General features: G+C 39.0%; 1 protein-coding gene across 1 annotated transcript in view; it reads right to left on the minus strand.

The window, feature by feature from the left end:
• Window positions 1-1,695: 1,695 nt before the first annotated feature.
• Window positions 1,696-24,228, minus strand: part of LOC115149579 (zinc finger protein 850-like) — a gene marked incomplete at both ends in the record, with an annotated part of 75,675 nt that continues 53,142 nt past the window's right edge. Inside the window, one exon of the mRNA XM_029692533.1 lies at window positions 1,696-2,453. Coding sequence (XP_029548393.1) covers window positions 1,696-2,453 — 758 coding nt within the window. The remainder of the gene's footprint in view (window positions 2,454-24,228) is intronic.

Here is a 24,228-nt window from a genome sequence, read left to right on the forward strand (position 1 = left end):
CCAGTGTTTTCGCAATACACTTGGTTTCAAGCCAAGAAGTTGCTGCAAGGTGATCATTGCTACAGCTGTGCTGCACAACTACCTGAAGCAGCATGACTGTCATGATCCTCCCATGATCAGCATCAAGCAGATGTTCCCATGACTGTCCTGATCTTCCCATGATCAGCATCAAGCAGATGTTCCCATGGCTGTCCTGATCCTCCCATGATCAGCATCAAGCAGATGTACCCATGACTTTCCTGATCTTCCCATGATCAGCATCAAGCAGATGTTCCCATGACTGTCCTGATCCTCCCATGATCAGCATCAAGCAGATGTTCCCATGACTGTCCTGATCCTCCCATGATCAGCATCAAGCAGATGTTCCCATGACTGTCCTGATCCTCCCATGATCAGCATCAAGCAGATGTTCCCATGACTGTCCTGATCCTCCCATGATCAGCATCAAGCAGATGTTCCCATGACTGTCCTGATCCTCCCATGATCAGCATCAAGCAGATGTTCCCATGACTGAGGCAGATGTGATTGAGGCAGATGTGTCCATGACTGAGGCAGATGTGATTGAGGCAGATGTGTCCATGACTGAGGCAGATGTGATTGAGGCAGATGTGTCCATGACTGAGGCAGATGTGATTGAGGCAGATGTGTCCATGACTGAGGCAGATGTGATTGAGGCAGATGTGTCCTTGACTGAGGCAGATGTTCCCATGACTGAGGCAGATGTGATTGAGGCAGATGTGTCCTTGACTGAGGCAGATGTTCCCATGACTGAGGCAGATGTGATTGAGGCAGATGTGTCCTTGACTGAGGCAGATGTTCCCATGACTGAGGCAGATGTGACTGAGGCAGATGTGTCCATGACTGAGGCAGATGTGATTGAGGCAGATGTGTCCATGACTGAGGCAGATGTGATTGAGGCAGATGTGTCCATGACTGAGGCAGATGTGATTGAGGCAGATGTGTCCATGACTGAGGCAGATGTGATTGAGGCAGATGTGTCCATGACTGAGGCAGATGTGATTGAGGCAGATGTGTCCTTGACTGAGGCAGATGTTCCCATGACTGAGGCAGATGTGATTGAGGCAGATGTGTCCTTGACTGAGGCAGATGTTTGCTATGAGACTCGAAATTGAGCTTACATGCATCATGTTTCCATTGATTATCCTTGAGATGTTTCTACAACTTGATTGGAGTCCACCTGCGGTAAATTCAATTGATTGGACATGATTTGTAAAGGCACACCTGTTTATATAAGGTCCCACAGTTGACAGTGCATGTCAGAACAAAAACCAAGCCATGAGGTCGAAGGAATTGTCCGTAGAGCTCCGAGACAGGATCTGGGGAAGGGTACCAAAAAATGGCTGAAGTATTGAAGGTCCACAAGAACACAGTGGCCTCCATTATTCTTAAATGGAAGACATTTGGAACCACCAAGACTCTTCAAATCTACTAATTATATGCATTTTCTAGTTTCTGGGCAGGAGTAGTAACCAGATTAAATCGGGTACGTTTTTATCCGGCCGTGAAAATACTGCCCCCTATCCCAAACAGGTTAAAACATTCTACATTGTGACATCATTAAAATACTCCTACTACAATGTTAAAAACATTCTACATTGTGACATTAATTCATTGATATCATGAAACAACTCCATGTATTTTCTGATGTTTAATCAGAGATCTTTTATCAGAGTATCTCTTGTCACATTGATCACAGCTATGAGGTTTCTCTCCTGTGTGTGTTCTCTGGTGTTCAATAAGATGGCTAGATGTAACAAAACTCTTCCCACATTGACCACAGCTATGAGGTTTCTCTCCTGTGTGTGTTCTCTGGTGTACAATAAGACTGCTAGACTTAGTAAAACTTTTCCCACATTGATCACAGCTATAAGGTTTCTCTCCTGTGTGTGTTCTCTGGTGTGATACCAGGTTGCTTGACTGAGTAAAACTCTTCCCACATTGATCACAGCTATAAAATTTCTCTCCTGTGTGTTTTCTCTGGTGTGATAACAGGCTGCCTAAGTGAGTAAAACTCTTCCTACATTGAGTACAGCTAAGATATTTCTTTCCTGTATGTGTTCTCTGGTGTACAATCCATTGGCTAGATGTAGTGAAACTCTTCCCACATTGAGTACAGCTATATGGTTTCTCTCCTGTATGTGTTCTCTGATGAATAGTCAGACAGCTAGATATAGTAAAACTCTTCCCACATTGATCACAGCTATAAGGTTTCTCTCCAGTGTGAATTCTCATGTGTACTTTTAGTGATTTTAATCTGAAGTAACTCTTCCCACAATCAAAACAGTGGTGAGATTTCTCTCCAGTGTGAATTCGCAGGTGTACTTTTAGTGAATTTGATCTTGAGAAACGTTTCCCACAGTCAGAGCAGCAGTATGGTTTCTCTCCTGTGTGTACTTGCTGGTGTATTTTAAGTTCTGATGAAGATTTGCAACCTTTCCCACAGTCAGAGCAGCAATGAGATTGATCATCTGTGGGTCTCTGCTGGTGTTTCTGGAGGTGTTCTGATGTGGAGAGACTCTGCTCTGCCTTGTCAGCATCATGATCTTGTTGAGGCTCCCCAGAGGATCCACGATAGCCACATCTCTCTCCTGTGTGAACAACAAAGTCAGACAGATGGTTAAAGGCCACAACAGCAGAAATCCACTGTAAAAGGTGATGCTGTCTTAAAACCTCTTACATCTAGACGTTCCGCTAGCGGAACACCTGCTCCAATGATGGGCGTGGCGCGAAATACAAAGTCCTCGAAAACCTGAAAACGTCCATTTTTCAAACAAATTACTATTTTAAACCATTTTAAAGACAAGACTGTCCTTTATCTAACCACACTGTCCGATTTAAAAAAGGCTTTACAGTGAAAGCAAAACATTAGATTATGTCAGCAGAGTACCCAGCCAGAAATAATCAGACACCCATTTTTCAAGCTAGCATATAATGTCACAAAAAACAAAACCACAGCTAAATGCAGCACTAACCTTTGATGATCTTCATCAGATGACACTCCTAGGACATTATGTTATACAATACATGCATGTTTTGTTCAATCAAGTTCATATTTATATAAAAAAACAGCTTTTTACATTAGCATGTGACCTTCAGGACTAGCATTCCCACCGTACACTTCCGGTGAATTTACTAAATTACTCACGATAAACGTTCACAAAAAACATAACAATTATTTTAAGAATTATAGATACAGAACTCCTTTATGCAATCGCGGTGTCAGGTTTTAAAATAGCTTTTCGGTGAAAGCACATTTTGCAATATTCTGAGTAGATAGCTCGCCATCACGGGCTAGCTATTTTGACACCCACCAAGTTTGGCACTCACCAAACTCAGATTTACTATAAGAAAAATTGGATTACCTTTGCTGTTCTTCGTCAGAATGCACTCCCAGGACTTCTACTTCAATAACAAATGTTGGTTTGGTTCCAAATAATCCATAGTTATATCCAAATAGCGGCGTTTTGTTCGTGCGTTCAAGATACTATCCGAAGGGTAACGAAGGGTGACTTCGTGACAAAAAAAATGCAAATATTCCATTACTGTACTTAGAAGCATGTCAACCGCTGTTTAAAATAAATTTTTATGCGATTTTTCTCGGAAAAAAGCAATAATATTCCGGCCAGGAGTCGTTGTTTTTGTTCAAAGACTGAGAATGTAAACATGGTGTCGTCTTGTGCACGCGCGCCCCAGTCTCATTGTTCTCAGATCGACCACTTACCAAATGTGCTACTGTTTTTCAGCCATGGCCTGCAAAGTCATCATTCAATGTTCTGGCGCCTTCTGAGAGTCTATGGGAGCGTTAGAAAATGTCACGTTATGCCAGAGACCCCCTGTTTTGGATAGAGATGATCAAGAAGGCCAAGAAATGGTCAGAGAGGGCGCTTCCTGTTTGGAATCTTCTCAGGTTTTGGCCTGCCAAATGAGTTCTGTTATACTCACAGACACCATTCAAACAGTTTTAGAAACTTTGGAGTGTTTTCTATCCAAAGCTAATAATTATAAGCATATTCTAGTTTTCTGGGCAGGAGTAATAATCAGATTAAATCGGGTACGTTTTTTATCCGGCCGTGCAAATACTGCCCCCTATCCGTAAAAAGTTAAGACAGTCAAGTCAGAAACTGTAGTGATATTTTGTCTTGTTTTCACATTAGCAGAAACATTGATGATTGTAGGCTAGAAATAAGTTATTAAAGTTGTTGAAATCCTAAGCAGTGTGCCAGACGACTATTGGTCTCCAATATAGGCCTCTTTCTGCGTTTGCAAAAATTGGTGCACGAGGGCGATGCGCACGCAATTTAGTTGCAGAAACTCCTCCCTGCTAATGCGGAAACTGCTAGTTATACCAATACCATAGACCTACTGTAGGACCCATAACTTCACCTAACAACAACATAGACCTACTGTAGGACCCATAACTTCACCTAACAACAACATAGACCTACTGTAGGACCCATAACTTCACCTAACAACAACACAGAACTACTGTAGGACCCATAACATCACCTAACAATAACAAAGACCTACTGTAGGACCCATAACTTCACCTAACAACAACATAGACCTAGGACTATAAATCATTTAATATTTCGGGTGAAACATGGAAAGTAAAATGTCTTTGTCATGACATTTCATAACCTGATCACCAGATAATTTTGTGAATAATCCCACTAGACTACTCTGTGATGTGTTGTCATTCTAAATGTGGGAAGGTGTTTCCTGAATAAAGGAAAATAGCTCTGTGTGTTGTACAATAGCCTTTCCATCAAGGACAAGAACACATTATGAGCTAAGTATCTCTGTGTGCAAACAGACTAACGGGACCCTACTGTAAATCAAGCAGACAATAACACATTATAAACATCAATTTGTTAGGGATGTTGGATCCAACGTGGAGCACGGCATAACTGTCTTTTCCAGAATAATGAATGAAGAAGCACTTTGGTTGTTGTTACATGTCGTGATGTTTGTCATGTGACTGTCATTCAGAAAATGATTTCCTGGATCAGCTGATGATAGTTGAACATGTGACTGTAACTAAACAGCTACAGTATTAAGAATTATGTGTAATTATTGAAGAACCACATTAATGACAGTATCCATTTGGGTGTTGTCAATAAAGTTAAGGTGACTCGGTTAGAACAATAGGATTTAGCAAACTCTGAAATGATTTAGGATTTCTGTGCCCATGAAAACTGTTTTCCCAGCGTAATATAAGGAAACACTAAATGTTACGTAGGTAGAGAGCATTTCAGAGATCTGAATACAAAAAAACTGTACTAACAGGACAATAACCTAAACCACAAGGCCAAATCTACACTGGAGGAGCTTACCAAGATGACATTGAATGTTCCTGAGTGACCTAGTTACAGTTTGGACTTAAATCGTCTTGAAAGTCTATGGCAAGACTTGAAAATGGCTTGTGTCCCTGTTTTATAAGATAGTACTCACTGTATTTACTGGTGTGTGGGGCCAGCAGCAGGTTGGGAATTGGTTATTTTCTTCTGGTTATATTGACCTCTGGCTTCCTCAAGTCATTTGTGAGTGTTAATTATTTAATCAAACACTTGAAGCATCTGTTCAGTTCAAGTTCTGCACATACAGTTGATTTTATTAAACACACGGGGTGTGTCTATATGGAAAAATACACGTCATAACATTTCAACCAATCAATTGGTAGAAATAAAATACTATTTTTTTATTTTTATTTGGGACAGCCCTAGAACATAGTGCATTCAGACCCCTTCCCTTTTTACACATTTTGTTACTTTACAGCCTTATTCTGAAATGGATTAAATAGAAAATGTCATTTTTTTAATGATCAATCTTCACCTCAATGACATCACAACACCCCATAATGATATCACAATACTCCATAAAAGTGAGATTTTTTTTTTTAAATACTTGCATACCAGTGGTTGTATCTCTGTAGGACATGCCAGTAGGTTACAGTAGGTTGTATCTCTCTAGGTCACGCCATTAGGCTACAGTAGGTTGTATCTCTCTAGGACATGCCAGTAGGTTACAGTAGGTTGTATCTCTCTAGGTCATGCCAGTAGGTTACAGTAGGTTGTATCTCTCTAGGTCATGCCAGTAGGCTACAGTAGGTTGTATCTCTCTAGGTCATGCCAGTAGGCTACAGTAGGTTGTAACTCTCTAGGTCATGCCAGTAGGTTACAGTAGGTTGTATCTCTCTAGGTCATGCCAGTAGACTACAGTAGGTTGTATCTCTCTAGGTCATGCCAGTAGGTTACAGTAGGTTGTATCTCTCTAGGTCATGCCAGTAGACTACAGTAGGTTGTAACTCTCTAGGTCATGCCAGTAGGCTACAGTAGGTTACAAGTAGATTGTAACTCTCTAGTAGAGGTCGAACGATTAATCGGAATGGCCGATTAATTAGGGCCGATTTCAAGTTTTCATAACTATCGGAAATCGGTATTTTTGGACGCCGATTTGGCCGTTTTTTTTTTTTTAGACCTTTATTTAACTAGGCAAGTCAGTTAAGAACACTTTCTTATTTTCAATGACGGCCTAGGAAAGGTGGGTTAACTGCCTTGTTCAGGGGCAGAAAGACAGATTTTTACCTTATCAGCTCAGGGATTCAATCTTGCAACCTTACGGTTAACTAGTCCAATGCTCTAACCACCTGCTTTACATTGCACTCCACGAGGTTACGCGAATGCAGTAAGAAGCTAAGGTAAGTTGCTAGCTAGCATTAAACTTATCTTATAAAAAACAATCAATCAATCATAATCACTAGTTAACTACACATGGTTGATGATATTACTAGTTTATCTAGCCTGTCCTGCGTTGCATATAATCGCTTAGGTACACGTTGCTCCAACGATAAACATCAATGCTTTTCTTAAAATCAATACACAGAAGTATATATTTTTAAACCTGCATATTTAGCTAAATGAAATCCAGGTTAGCAGGCAATATTAACCAGGTGAAATTGTGTCATTTTGCGTTCATTGCACGCAGTCAGGGTATATGCAACACTTTGGGTAATTTGTCAAAATTTTACGTAATTATGACATAACACTGAAGGTGGTGCAATGTAACAGGAATAACGTTTTGTTTTCGACCATATTAATGACCTAAGGCTCGTGTTTCTGTGTGTTATTATGTTATAATTAAGTCTATGATTTGATAGAGCAGTCTGACTGAGCGATGGTAGGCAGCAGCAGGCTCGTAAGTATTCATTCAAAATTGCCAGCAGCCCTTCGCAATGCATTGCACTGTTTATGACTTCAAGCCTATCAACTCCCAAGATTAGGCTGGTGTAACCCATGTGAAATGGCTAGCTAGTTAGCCGGGTGCGCGCTAATAGCGTTTCAAACGTCACTCACTCTGAGACTTGGAGTAGTTGTTCCCCTTGCTCTACATGGGTAACGCTGCTTCGAGGGTGGCTGTAGTCGATGTGTTCCTGGTTCAAGCCCAGGTAGAAGCGAGGAGAAGGACGAAAGCTATACTGTTACACTGGCAATACTAAAGTGCCTATAAGAACATCCAATAGTCAAAGGTATATGAAATACAAATCGTATAGAGAGAAATAGTCCTATAATTCCTATAATAACTACAACCTAAAACATTTTACCTGGGAATATTGAAGACTCATGTTAAAAGGAACCACCAGCTTTCATATGTTCTCATGTTCTGAGCAAGGAACTTAAACGTTAGCTTTTTTACATGGCACATATTGCACTTTTACTTTCTTCAACACTTTGTTTTTGCATTGTTTAAATAAAATTGAACATGTTTCATTATTTATTTGAGGCTAAATTGATTTTATTGATGTATTATACTAAGTTAAAATAAGTGTTCATTCAGTATTGTTGTAATTGTCATTATTACAAATACATAAATAAATATATATATATTTTTAAATCAGCCGATTAATCAGTATAGGCTTTTTTTGGGCCTCCAATAATCGGTATCGCCGTTGAAAAATCATAATCGGTCGACCTCTACTAGAAACCTGGTTAAACTATCATTATGACATCATGGATGAATTCTAGAATATACTATATAGCCTAGAAACCTGGTTAAACTATCATTATGACATCATGGATGAATTCTAGAATATACTATATATCCTAGAAACCTGGTTAAACTATCATTATGACATCATGGATGGCCAGTCTTTGTATTCATAGTGTATTGTTGTAATTGTCATTATTACAAATAAATAAATAAAATAAAAATTGGCCAATTAATCGGTATCAGGGTTTGTGGCCCTCCAATAATCGGTATCGGCGCTGAAAAATCATCATCGGTCAACCTCTACTCTCTAGGTCATGCCAGTAGGCTACAGTAGGTTGTATCTCTCTAGGTCATGCCAGTAGGTTACAGTAGGTTGTATCTCTCTAGGTCATGCCAGTAGGTTACAGTAGGTTGTAACTCTCTAGGTCATGCCAGTAGCTACAGTAGGTTGTAACTCTCTAGGTCATGCCAGTAGGTTACAGTAGGTTGTAACTCTCTAGGTCATGCCAGTAGGTTACAGTAGGTTGTAACTCTCTAGGTCATGCCAGTAGGTTACAGTAGGTTGTATCCAAGTGGAAACAATTATCAACCCAATGTGGAAAGTGTTGAATTTGGTCAACAACAAAATGAATGGCTTATTTGCTACGTGAGGTTTACTTGATCTAACAGAAGTTTCGTAATGATTAAGTTGTTATGTGGACACGTGACATACCGACAACTTTGATAAAACACTATAGGAGTTGTCTCCAGATCGCTATGCATATTCATGCTAGTAGCTTAGCATCTCTCTCCATTGAATACAGGCAGTTGACGTCAACAACCCTCATAGAATATAAACAATAGATTACAATAATAAGATGAATCCACCAATCCAAAGACAGGATAGGTGGGAGATAGACAACCCACAGTGCAGCTTTGTGGACAACGACTCCCCTTGTCAGGACGGAGAGACATCTTGTCAGTATATCCATAATCTTTGGTGTAGCCAACCCAACTCTCACATGGCTCTATTGGGGGTCACGGTGTGTAGTAAAACATCACTACATTAAAATCACTACATGCCGTGGCCCCCCCAGTCTGCGGTCAGCAGATAGACCCTCCTCAAATATATATGCTAAGTCACTTTTTGGAAACGGAACGGAGAAAACAAGGGGTAGCTTGTTCTCTACGTCGTCTGATTCTAGACATATCAGTCATCATCCCAGGGCCCTCCGTTGAAGAGGTATTGACGAGCCAACTCCGAATATCCAAAGTTAAAAACTAATTGAAGGCGGTACTTACTGGTGTTAATCAGATCTCCTGTCTCCTCCTCTTCATCTTTCAATGTGACAGTAATCTCTCCTTCCTTCTTCACTCCAAAAACAGCATCATCCTCTTCTTCCTCTTGTTTAACTGAAACGTCTTTCTCTTCTTCTTTCACTGTAACAGCCTCACCCTCTACTTCTTGTTTTACTGTAACATCCTCCTCTTCCTTCTCCTCTTTCACGACAATGTTCAGCCCCAGAGCTTCTTTCTCCGTCCAACAGACCTCTTCTTTAGCAGGAGGAGAGTAGCTTAGTGAGCGCATGGTCGGGGATGTTAGCTAGCTAGGCTAGTGCTAACTTAACCAGCCAGATAGTTGACTTACAACGTAAATATTATATTTAATGGGGTAGCTATTTGTTTACACATAAGTATGTTTAAATCACAGTTACAATTAAACCAGGAAAGTGTCTAAAGAGCTTGAATGTTCCGACTTTGTTGGCTAGCGAGCTACCGAGGTGGCTGCAGTTGTTGAAGAAGCGTTCCGTCCACTAGATTATACGTCACACTAGAAACATCGCCTGAAAGACACATATCGCCATCTGCTGTCTGGAGGGAGGAAACGCAGTTGAGGAGGGAAAACTATTTTTATTCTTCATTGAATTATAATATTATAAAGCAGTTTAGGGAAACGTTTTTTTCCCTCTCTATTAAATATTAATATTATATCAACACGTATAAAGAGCAACAAGTGTTGTTTGATTAGTTCCGTTTTTTATGAGAATTTAAAACAAACTCTACATCTACTCCACATCTGTATTCCTGACTCAGTCAAAAAACAAGATATCAAAATAAGCACCTAGTTATTAATACCGTTGATAAAGACGAGCAAAAATGTATAAAATAAATCAACTTTAACCACTACCAGGATATTTTAGCCCAAAACCTGGTTACCTCTCTGCTAGGAGGCTGAAACTTGGCCATAAGTGGGTCTTCCAGCAAAACAAAGAAACTGTAAATTGGGCACAAAATTAAAAAATGTCTATGGCCAACTCAGTCTTCGGACTTGAACTCCATTGAAAACCTGTGGTTTGAATTGAACAGGGCAGTCCATAAGACAGACTAAATAAAACAAGGACCTGGAGAGATTCTGTTTGGAGGAATGGTCTAAGATACCACCCAATGTGTTCTCTAATCTCATAAAACATTTCAGTGTCATTATCCTCCCAAGGGGAGGGTGCTGGAGTATTGAAAACATGGGTAGCAATAATTCAGACCCCTGCCTTTTGAGAATTACATATAAAACTAAATCTCTTTTTATGAGCAATTGTATTAGTATAAAATAATATAATTTCCCTTTTTTTGGTGTAACAATACATCATGTAGATGTATATAATGAACAGACTAGGTCCATACTGCTCCTACATGGTGTAACAATACATCATCATGTAGATGTATATAATGAACAGACTAGGTCTATACTGCTCCTACATGGTGTAACAATACATTATGTAGATGTACAGTGGGGGGGAAAAGTATTTGATCCCCTGCTGATTTTGTACATTTGCCCACTTACAAAGAAATTATCAGTCTATAATTTTAATAGTAGGTTTATTTGAACAGTGAGAGACAGAATAACAAAAAAATCCAGAAAAATGCATGTCAAAAATGTTATAAAATTATTTGCATTTTAGTGAGGGAAATAAGTATTTGACCCCCTCTCAATCAGAAAGATTTCTGGCTCCCAGGTGTCTTTTATACAGGTAACGAGCTGAGATTAGGAGCACACTCTTAAAGGGAGTGCTCCTAACTGTAGAGGGAGAATTCCAGTACAGTACATGTGTAAATGGTGTAGAGGGGTAATTCCAGTGCAGTACATGTGTAAAGGGTGTAGAGGGATAATTCCAGTGCAGTACATGTGTAGAGGGATAATTCCAGTGCAGTACATGTGTAGAGGGATAATTCCAGTACAGTACATGTGTAGAGGGATAATTCCAGTACAGTACATGTGTAGAGGGTGTTGAGGGATAATTCCAGTGCAGTACATGTGTAAAGGGTGTTGAGGGATAATTCCAGTGCAGTACATGTGTAGAGGGATAATTCCAGTACAGTACATGTGTAGAGGGATAATTCCAGTGTAGTACATGTGTAGAGGGGTAATTCCAGTGCAGTACATGTGTAGAGGGATAATTCCAGTACAGTACATGTGTAGAGGGATAATTCCAGTACAGTACATGTGTAGAAGGATAATTCCAGTGCAGTACATGTGTAGAGGGATAATTCCTGTACAGTACATGTGTAGAAGGATAATTCCAGTGCAGTACATGTGTAGAGGGATAATTCCAGTGCAGTACATGTGTAAATGGTTTAGAGGGATAATTCCAGTGCAGTACATGTGTAAAGGGTGTTGAGCGATAATTCCAGTGCAGTACATGTGTAAAGGGATAATTCCAGTGCAGTACATGTGTAAAGGGTGTTGAGGGATAATTCCAGTACAGTACATGTGTAGAGGGATAATTCCAGTACAGTACATATGTAGAGGGATAATTCCAGTGCAGTACATGTGTAAAGGGTGTAGAGGGATAATTCCAGTACAGTACATGTGTAGAGGGATAATTCCAGTACAGTACATGTGTAGAGGGATAATTCCAGTGCAGTACATGTGTAGAGAGATAATTCCAGTGCAGTACATGTGTAGAGGGTGTAGAGGGATAATTCCAGTACAGTACATGTGTAAAGGGATAATTCCAGTACAGTACATGTGTAGAAGGATAATTCCAGTACAGTACATGTGTAAAGGGTGTTGAGGGATAATTCCAGTGCAGTACATGTGTAGAAGAATAATTCCAGTACAGTACATGTGTAAAGGGTGTAGAGGGATAATTCCAGTGCAGTACATGTGTAGAGGGATAATTCCAGTACAGTACATGTGTAGATGGATAATTCCAGTGCAGTAGATGTGTAGAGGCATAATTCCAGTACAGTACATGTGTAAAGGGATAATTCCAGTACAGTACATGTGTAGAGGGATAATTCCAGTGTACCGGTTATTGACTGGAGACTTAAAATGCTGAAAACAGGTCCCTAGTGGAATGACAACAACATGGCTGCTTGTTAAAGCAGAGATAGAGAGGTAACCATATACATTGCACATGGACCGTAAGAAATCCTGAAGGTATTGAAATGCCTGGGCTCGCAGGGGATGTGTTAATTCATAACCCATCATTTATACCTGTTAATTCATAACCCATCATTTATACCTGTTAATTCATAACCCATCATTTATACCTGTTAATTTATAACCCATCATTTATACCTGTTAATTCATAACCCATCATTTATACCTGTTAGTTCATAACCCATCATTGATACCTGTTAATTCATAACCCATCATGTATACCTGTTAATTCATATCCCATCATTTATACCTGTTAATTCATAACCCATCATGTATACCTGTTAATTCATAACCCATCATTTATACCTGTTAGTTCATAACCCATCATGTATACCTGTTAATTCATATCCCATCATTTATACCTGTTAATTCATAACCCATCATTTATACCTGTTAATTCATAACCCATCATTTATACCTGTTAGTTCATAACCCATCATTTATACCTGTTAATTCATAACCCATCATTTATACCTGTTAATTCATAACCCATCATTTATACCTGTTAATTCATAACCCATCATTTATACCTGTTAATTCATAACCCATCATTTATACCTGTTAATTCATAACCCATCATTTATACCTGTTAATTCATATCCCATCATTTATACCTGTTAATTCATAACCCATCATTTATACCTGTTAATTCATATCCCATCATTTATACCTGTTAGTTCATAACCCATCATTTATACCTGTTAATTCATAATCCATCATTTATACCTGTTAATTCATAACCCATCATTTATACCTGTGTCACGACACCGACGGATGGTGGCGCCTTTCTTCGACCGGGCGGCGCTCGGCGGTCGTCGTCGCCAGCCTACTAGCTGCCATCGATCCTTTTTGTTTCACTTTCTGTTGGTTAGGTCTAGGTAGGCACGCACCTGTTCTGGTTTAGTTATTAGTAGGGGGGGTTATTTAGTCTAGCAAGGTATGTCTGTGTTTGTGCGTGATTATTTTTGTCAGGTTGTAGGTCTGGGGAACAGGTGTTTTTTCCCTTCTGCCTGTAGGTTTTGTGGCAGTGTGTTTTGGGCTGCGTCCCTACGCTGTGTTCGGGCTGTTTATGGGTATTTGTTTTACCTTGCCCTGCCCTACCTGTTTTTGGCAAGCGTGGATTATTTATTTAAAAAAAACGAGTGTTCACGGACTTGTGTCTCCTGCGCCTGACTTCAACCCTCCTGCTTCCTTGAGCATTCTGACAACCTGTTAATTCATAACCCATCATTTATACCTGTTAGTTCATAACCCATCATTTATACCTGTTAGTTCATAACCCATCATTTATACCTGTTAGTTCATAACCCATCATTTATACCTGTTAGTTCATAACCCATCATTTATACCTGTTAATTCATAACCCATCATTTATACCTGTTAGTTCATAACCCATCATTTATACCTGTTAGTTCATAACCCATCATTTATACCTGTTAGTTCATAACCCATCATTTATACCTGTTAGTTCATAACCCATCATTTATACCTGTTAGTTCATAACCCATCATTTATACCTGTTAGTTCATAACCCATCATTTATACCTGTTAGTTCATAACCCATCATTTATACCTGTTAGTTCATAACCCATCATTTATACCTGTTAGTTCATAACCCATCATTTATACCTGTTAGTTCATAACCCATCATTTATACCTGTTAGTTCATAACCCATCATTTATACCTGTTAGTTCATAACCCATCATTTATACCTGTTAGTTCATAACCCATCATTTATACCTGTTAGTTCATAACCCATCATTTATACCTGTTAGTTCATAACCCATCATTTATACCTGTTAGTTCATAACCCATCATTTATACCACATCATCACTGTTCCCATCAGTATTATTAAAACATTCACTACATCATGGCTGTTCCCATCAGTATTATTAAAACATTCACTACATCATGACCGTTCCCATCAGTATTATTAAAACACTCACTACATCATGACTGTTCCCATCAGTATAATTAAAACATTCACTGCATCATGACTGTTCCCATCAGTATTATTAAAACATTCACTACATCATGGCTGTTCCCATCAGTATTATTCAAACATTCACTACATCATGACTGTTCCCATATTAAAACATTCACTACATCATGACTGTTCCCATCAGTATTATTAAAACATTCACTACATCATGGCTGTTCCCATCAGTATTATTAAAACATTCACTACATCATGACTGTTCCCATCAGTATTATTAAAACATTGACTACATCATGACTGTTCCCATATTAAAACATTCACTACATCATGACTGTTCCCATCAGTATTATTAAAACATTCACTACATCATGACTGTTCCCATCAGTATTATTAAAACATTCACTACATCATGGCTGTTCCCATATTAAAATATTCACTACATAATGACTGTTCCCATATTAAAACATTCACTTTATCATGACTGTTCCCATCAGTATTATTAAAACATTCACTACATCATGACTGTTCCCATATTAAAACATTCACTACATCATGACTGTTCCCATATTAAAACATTCACTGCATCATGACTGTTCCCATATTAAAACATTCACTACATCATGACTGTTCCCATATTAAAACATTCACTACATCATGACTGTTCCCATCAGTATTATTAAAACATTCACTACATCCTGACTGTTCCCATATTAAAACATTCACTACATCATGACTGTTCCTATCAGTATTATTAAAACATTCACTACATCATGGCTGTTCCCATATTAAAATATTCACTTTATCATGACTGTTCCCATCAGTATTATTAAAACATTCACTACATCATGACTGTTCCCATATTAAAACATTCACTTTATCATGACTGTTCCCATCAGTATTATTAAAACATTCACTACATCATGACTGTTCCCATATTAAAACATTCACTACATCATGACTGTTCCCATATTAAAACATTCACTACATCATGACTGTTCCCATCAGTATTATTAAAACATTCACTTTATCATGACTGTTCCCATCAGTATTATTAAAACATTCATTACATCATGACTGTTCCAATATTAAAACATTCACTACATCCTGGCTGTTCCCATCAGTATTATTAAAACATTCACTACATCATGACTGTTCCCATATTAAAACATTCACTACATCATGACTGTTCCCATATTAAAACATTCACTACATCATGACTGTTCCCATATTAAAACACTCACTACATCATGACTGTTCCCATCAGTATTATTAAAACATTCACTACATCATGACTGTTCCCATATTAAAACATTCACTACATCATGACTGTTACCATATTAAAACATTCACTACATCATGACTGTTCCCATCAGTATTATTAAAACATTCACTACATCATGACTGTTCCCATATTAAAACATTCACTACATCATGACTGTTCCCATCAGTATTATTAAAACATTCACTACATCATGACTGTTCCCATATTAAAACATTCACTACATCATTACTGTTCCCATATTAAAACATTCACTACATCATGACTGTTCCCATATTAAAACATTCACTACATCATGACTGTTCCCATATTAAAACATTCACTACATCATGACTGTTCCCATATTAAAACATTCACTACATCATGACTGTTCCCATATTAAAACATTCACTACATCATGACTGTTCCCATCAGTATTATTAAAACATTCACTACATCATGGCTGTTCCCATCAGTATTATTAAAACATTCACTACATCATGACTGTTACCATATTAAAACATTCACTACATCATGGCTGTTCCCATCAGTATTATTAAAACATTCACTACATCATGACTGTTATGTGATTTTCTTTCAAGAACAAGGACATTTCTAAGTGACCCCAAACTTTTGAATGGTAGTTTACATCTACATGATGTATTGTTAGTCCATGTAGCAGCAGTATAGACCTAGTCTGTTCATTATATACATCTACATGATGTATTGTTACACCATGTAGCAGCAGTATAGACCTAGTCTGTTCATTATATACATCTACATGATGTATTGTTACACCATGTAGCAGCAGTATAGACCTAGTCTGTTCATTATATACATCTACATGATGTATTGTTAGTCCATGTAGGAGCAGTATGGACCTAGTCTGTTCATTATATACATCTACATGATGTATTGTTACACCATGTAGGAGCAGTATAGACCTAGTCTGTTCATTATATACATCTACATGATGTATTGTTAGTCCATGTAGGAGCAGTATAGACCTACAGTAGCTGGCTACTTATTTAGATGTAGTTTGACTGAATGAAACTGCCTTAAATGTGCTGTAGAAAACATGTTTTATTCGCACTAATCAACCAACACATCCCTGTCTTTGTTTGTCTCAATATAATAGTATTATTTAATTAAATCCATGTAAAATTATCTTTGTCTGAAAATAAAATGTGATCCCCAACTGCGTTTCCCTCCAGTCAGCAGACGGCGATGTGCGTCTTTAAGGCGATGCTGCAGCGTGACGTATAATCTAGTGGACGGTTCTTCATAAACAGCTCGTCAACCACCTCGGTAGCTTGCTAGCCAACATAGCCGAAACATTCAAGCTATTTAGACGCTTTCGGTCTATATTAGCTACTGTGTTTTAGACACACTTCTGTCGTATCTACTTGTTAACCTATTTAATTTAATATTACGTTATTTTTTATTAGTCAGCTACTGTAGTAGCTGGCTGGTTAAGTTAGCATTAGCCTAGTCGCTAATGATAGCTAGCTAGCTAACATCCCCGAACATGAGCTCCCTAAACTACTCCCCTCCTGTTAAAGAAGAGGAGGTCTGCTGGACGGAGAAAGAAGCTCTGGGGCTGAACATTGTCGTGAAAGAGGAGAAGGAAGAGGAGGATGTTACAGTAAAACAAGAAGTAGAGGGTGAGGCTGTTACAGTGAAAGAAGAAGAGAAAGACTTTTCAGTTAAACAAGAGGAAGAAGAGGATGATGCTGTTTTTGGAGTGAAGAAGGAGGAGGAGACAGAAGGTCAGATTAACACCAGTAAATACTATTATTTAATAACGGGGCACAATTCCTGCAGTTGTTGAACTGATTTACACAAACGTGGTTTTAAAGCAGCAATGGTTTTTGTTTTGCATACATTTTAAAATGAAAAATCAGAGTCTGGTGTAATTCTGTTACTGTGGAATTGTCCAGCTCCTAACTATACTCAACAAAACATATAAACGCAACATGCGACAACTTCAAAGATTTTACTGAGTTACAGTTCATAGAAGCCAATTGAAATATATTCATTAGGCCCTAATCTATGGGTTTCACGACTGGGCAGGTTCTGCTGCCGTAGGCCCACCCACTGGGGCACAAGACCCAGCCAAACAGAATGAGTTTTCCACACAAAAGGGCTTCATTACAGACAGAAATACTCCTCAGCCCCCCCTCCTCAGACGATCCCTCATGAAACATGGGACCAACACTTTCCATGTTGCGTTTATATTTTTGTTCAGTATATAAACTTAGGAACACATGTCAGCGTAGAGCCCTGAACTATAATAATAAGGCAGCAGTTTATCTGGCAGGACAGTGTGGTGTGTAGTGATCAGCAGTTTATCTGGCAGGACAGTGTGGTGTGTAGTGATCAGCAGTTTATCTGGCAGGACAGTGTGGTGTGTAGTGATCAGCAGTTTATCTGGCAGGACAGTGTGGTGTGTAGTGATCAGCAGTTTGTCTGGCAGGACAGTGTGGTGTGTAGTGATCAGCAGTTTATCTGGCAGGACAGTGTGGTGTGTAGTGATCAGCAGTTTGTCTGTCAGGACAGTGTGGTGTGTAGTGATCAGTTTATCTGGCAGGACAGTGTGGTGTGTAGTGATCAGTTTATCTGGCAGGACAGTGTGGTGTGTAGTGATCAGTTTATCTGGCAGGACAGTGTGGTGTGTAGTGATCAGCAGTTTATCTGTCAGGACAGTGTGGTGTGTAGTGATCAGCAGTTTATCTGGCAGGACAGTGTGGTGTGTAGTGATCAGTTTATCTGGCAGGACAGTGTGGTGTGTAGTGATCAGTTAATCTGGCAGGACAGTGTGGTGTGTAGTGATCAGCAGTTTATCTGGCAGGACAGTGTGGTGTGTAGTGATGTGTTGTGTTATGGAGGCACTTTGTTGATTCTTGATGTTCACTTGTACAACTGTTCATCATTACTATTGTATCTAAATGAATTATTTTAACACATTGGTTAAAAGACTCTTGTCACAAAAATGTAATTACATGGAGCAATATACCACATTACTTCTTACTTACATTCCTTGTTTAACAAACACTACCAAGCTGCTCATTAGTTTTCTTGTAGTTGTGATTTTTGGTGTGATCAGTCATGGCAAAAAAAGATTTTGGCTGGTAAAAAATCAGTGGCTGGTATATTCTATCATCTGCCTGCTACAGTGGCTGGTATATTCTATCATCTGCCTGTTACAGTGGCTGGTATATTCTATCATCTGCCTGTTACAGTGGCTGGTATATTCTATCATCTGCCTGCTACAGTGGCTGGTATATTCTATCATCTGCCTGTTACAGTGGCTGGTATATTATATAATCTGCCTGCTACAGTGGCTGGTATATTCTATCATCTGCCTGTTACAGTTGCTGGTATATTCTATCATCTGCCTGTTACAGTGGCTGGTGGACCAAAATCAAACTAAAACAAGACATTTGTCAAAGTTTGTAAAAACATTTAAATATTCACTACATTGACTATCTGACTTTGACGTTCATACAGGAGAGAGACGGGACTATCAAGGATCCTCTGGGGAGCCTCAACAACATCATGAAGCTGACGAGGCAGAGAAGAGTCTCTCCAGATCAGAACACCTCAAGAAACACCAGAGACCCACAGGAAAGAAACCTCACTGCTGCTCTGACTGTGGGACACGTTTCAAGTCTTCATCAGAATTGAAAAAACACCAGCGAGTACACACAGGAGAGAAACCTTATAGCTGTAATCAATGTGGGAAGAGTTTTACTCAGTCAAGCCACCTGGTATCACACCAGAGAACACACACAGGAGAGAAGCCTTATAGCTGTGATCAGTGTGGCAAGAGTTTTACTCAGTCAAGTAGCCTGGTATCACACCAGAGAACACACACAGGAGAGCAGCCATATAGCTGTGATCAGTGTGGCAAGGGTTTTACTCTGTCAACCAACCTGGTATCACACCAGAGAACACACACAGGACATCAGCCATATAGCTGTGATGTATGTGAGGATAGTTTTACTACATCAAGCCAGCTGGTAGTACACCAGCGAGTACACACAGGAGAGAAACCTTATAGCTGTAATCAGTGTGGGAAGAGTTTTACTCAGTCAAACAGCCTGAAATCACACCAGAGAACACACACAGGAGAGAAACCTTATAGCTGTGATCAATGTGACAAGAGATACTCTCATTCAAATGGTCTGATTAAACATTATAAAATACATGCAGGAGATCCACTGAGTGTAGAATGACCTCCAACACCAGACCTGGGTAGTAGAACACAGAGTGTAGAATGACCTCCACCACCAGACCTGGGTAGTAGAACACAGAGTGTAGAATGATCTCCAACACCAGACCTGGGTAGTAGAACACAGAGTATAGAATGATCTCCAACACCAGACCTGGGTAGTAGAACACAGAGTGTAGAATGATCTCCAACACCAGACCTGGGTAGTAGAACACAGAGTGTAGAATGATCTCCAACACCAGACCTGGGTAGTAGAACACAGAGTGTAGAATGATCTCCAACACCAGACCTATATACATCAAATCACATTTTATTTGTCACATACACTTGTTTAGCAGATGTTATTGTGGGTGTAGCAAAATGCTTGTGTTTCTAGCTCCAACAGTCCAGTAATATCTAACAATACACACAATCTAAAGGAATGGAATTAAGGATATATAAATATTTGGATGAGTGATTTCAGAGCGGCATAGACTAAGATACAGTAGAATAGAATACAGAATATACATATGAGATGAGTAATACATAGACAGATACAGTAGAATAGGATAGAATACAGTATATACATATGAGATGAGTAATACATAGACAGATACAGTAGAATAGTGTAGAATACAGTATATACATATGAGATGAGTAATGCATAGACTAAGATACAGTAGAATAGAATACAGTATATACATATGAGATGAGTAATACATAGACAGATACAGTAGAATAGGATAGAATACAGTATATACCAGAGGTGGGACCAAGTCATTGTTTTACAAGTCACAAGTAAGTCTCAAGTCTCAGCACTCAAGTCAAGACAAGCTATGGGGCGCAATCGGGCGATGTAGGCTTGTACACAATCGCCCAACCTTAACACACACACCCTCTCTGTGTGTGGTTACAGTTGGCTAACGTATGTCAATGGTTTTAGGGACAGCAGTAACATCAGTCAGGATTTAGACTACCAACAGCCTGGCCAGTTGTAGCTCAATCTTGGGTGCAATGATCACGTTCCCGCACTGACTGACTGTGTGGAGGCTCATTGATTTAATGTTACGTTAGCCTACATGCTATACTAGCAAAAAATTATATAGCTGTCGGCTATATTAGCCACGACTTACCGTTCTTTGTGCAGCTTCAAATGTCGAACAACGTTGGAATTTGTTGCGCCTCCGTCTGTAATTTTCTTCCCGGATGTTTTGCAAGTTGCAATCCGTTTTTTGTTGATACAGCGTAGTCTTTATATCCGAAAAAAATAATTACATCACGCGTTCCAATGGTAAAACGTTTGATTTAATTACATCAAGTGTTCCAATGGTAAAACGTCTGATTTAATTACATCACGCGTTCAAATGGTAAAACGTTTGATTTAATTACATCAAGTGTTTCAATGGTAAAACGTCTGATTTAATTACATCACGCGTTCCAATGGTAAAACGTTTGATTTAATTACATCAAGTGTTCCAATGGTAAAACGTCTGATTTAATTACATCACGCGTTCCAATGGTAAAACGTTTGATTTAATTACATCAAGTGTTTCAATGGTAAAACGTCTGATTTAATTACATCAAGCGTTCCAATGGTAAAATGTTACAGTTCATTGTGACACGGTCACTTTGCCTGCTGTTTATTGCCACGTTGGGATGCAACCTTTTTTTAATATCCTTTTTTTTATAGAAATATAATTTTACCCCCGTTTTTTCTCCTCAATTTCAATCTTGTCTCATCTTTGCAACTCCCCAACAGGCTGGGGAGGCGAAGGTCAAGTCATACGTCCTCAGACACAGATTATAGCAAATACATTTTGGGTCTAAGTTAAAGGAGCTACAATTAGAATTGAATTTTAAAAAATTAAGAAAATCTCGGTAATATCTGCATTAATAGTGGAATGATCGTGTTTCACAATATTCCTTCACAAAAAATATATATTTTGGGGTCAATACAAGAGGTTCAGCCAGGACTCATATACCAAAGGCTGATCCTAAAGTAACCTACCCAAGACCCTACAAGAGGTTTAGTCAGGACTCATATACCAAAGACTGATCCTAAAGTAATCCACCCAAGGCCCTACAAGAGGTTCAGTCAGGACTCATATACCAAAGACTGATCCTAAAGTAACCTACCCAAGGCCCTACAAGAGGTTCAGCCAGGACTCATATATCAAAGGCTGATTCTAAAGTAATCTACCCAAGGCCCTACTAGAGGTTCATTCAGGACTCATTTGTGGATGAGGTTCAGAATGTGTGATGGCTGGAAGAGTGTAGTGAGGATGATCCTGAAAGGGCACAGAGTGTGTTTATGAAATGATTTATGAGTATTGTTGATAAGCAAGGCCCCATTCAGAAAACAGACTGAGGTCAAACGATGTCCCAGGGATTGATGAGCTGAGAAATGTAACGGTTCAACGTAATGAAACCAAAAAGGTAGCGAACAGATCTGTCTGATGAGCAAAGTTATTGTAAATGAATACATCTAGTGACCAAGCTAGACCAGTTATTGTAAATGAATACATCTGGTGACCAAGCTAGACCAGTTATTGTAAATGAATAGATCTAGTGACCAAGCTAGACCAGTTATTGTAAATGAATACATCTAGTGACCAAGCTAGACCAGTTATTGTAAATGAATACATACATCTAGTGACCAAGCTAGACCAGTTATTGTAAATTAATACATCTAGTGACCAAGCTAGACCAGTTATTGTAGATGAATACATCTAGTGACCAAGCTAGACCAGTTATTGTAGATGAATACTTTTAGTGACCAAGCTAGACAAATTATTGTAAATGAATACATCTAGTGACCAAGCTAGACCAGTTATTGTAAATGAATACATCTGGTGACCAAGCTAGACCAGTTATTGTAAATGAATTAATCTAGTGACCAAGCTAGACCAGTTATTGTAAATGAATACATCTGGTGACCAAGGTAAAAAGAAAGGATATTATCATCACTAAATCAAGGCTGATGGAAAACATCTATGGACAACTTTGGTTCAACACAAGTGGCAGACATGTTTGAATTCCCACCCATTATAACATTCATTACCAAAACCACCTGACATTGCAAATTACTTTAATTACTATTTGACGGGTCATGTGGACACATTGAGAAATGAGTCCAACTGACGGCTCCCTGAATCGGACTGTAGAGTGAAGGAAAAACAGCCAAGAAGTGCTCAGCATATGTGGGAACTCCTTCAAGACTGTTGGAAAAGCATTCCAGGTGAAGCTGGTTAAGAGAATGCCAAGAGTGTGCAAACCTGCCAATAAGGCAAAGCGTGGCTATTTGAAGAGTCTCAAATATAAAATATATTTTGAATTGTTTAACACTTTTTTTGGTTACTACATGATTCCATATGTGTTATTTCATAGTTTTGATGTCTTCACTATTAATCTACTATGTAGAAAATAGTAAAAATAAAGAAAAACCCTTGAATGAGTAGGTGTTCTAAGACTTTTGACCAGTAGTGTATATTATGTTATATAATAAATATGTAATAACATTAAAACATAACTGTTTGTCCTTATAGGGAACCAGATCGTGACTACAGCTCAGTTACTAAGTCTTTAACCACACTGTGTTGTTACACTGGTGAGTAAAAACTCTTGCTTCCTACACTTTAACTTTTTGTCTGAAAATTAAAATATACATTTTACTCAACTGCGTTACCCACTCCAGTCAGCAGATGGCGGTCTGGGAATTTAAGGTAATACTGTTGGTGTGACGTATAATCTAGTGGACGGAACGCTTCTTTCAACAGCAGCAACAGTTAATCAGATACCTCGGTAGCTTGCTAGACAAAATAGCCGAACCAATAAAGCTCTTCAGATTTCTGTCGTCTAGTTAGTTATCCGATTTAATTTCATATTTACGGCGTTGTTGTTATTTGTTAGCTAGCGGGCTGGTTAAGTTAGCATTAGCCTAGCTAGCTAACATCCCCGACCATGAGTTCACTAAGCTACTCTCCTCCTGCTAAAGAAGAGGCCTGCTGGACGGAGAAAGAAGCTCTCGTCAAAGCGGAGGAGGAAGAGGAGGCTGTTGAAATACAAAAACAAGTTGAGGGTGAGGCTGTTACTGTGAAAGAAGAAGAGAGAGACGTTTCAGTTAAAGAAGAGGAAGTCGCGTTCAGAGTGAAAGAGGAGGAGGAGGGGGAGATGGCTGTTACATTGATAAAGGAGGTGGAAGAAGAGGAGGAAACTGGACATCTGGGCCCGGTTTCCCAAACGCATCTTAAGGCATCCAATAATGAACTTAGCCATAAGATGGTTTTGAGAAACCGTTCCCTGATTAACACTAGTAAGTACTGTCTTAAATACAGAGGCACAAACTCTGCAGTTGTTGAACTGATGTTTGGTGTTAAAGGGGAAATCTGC

This window comes from Salmo trutta, chromosome 15 (genome assembly GCF_901001165.1).
Source record: "Salmo trutta chromosome 15, fSalTru1.1, whole genome shotgun sequence".
NCBI lineage: Eukaryota > Metazoa > Chordata > Actinopteri > Salmoniformes > Salmonidae > Salmo > Salmo trutta.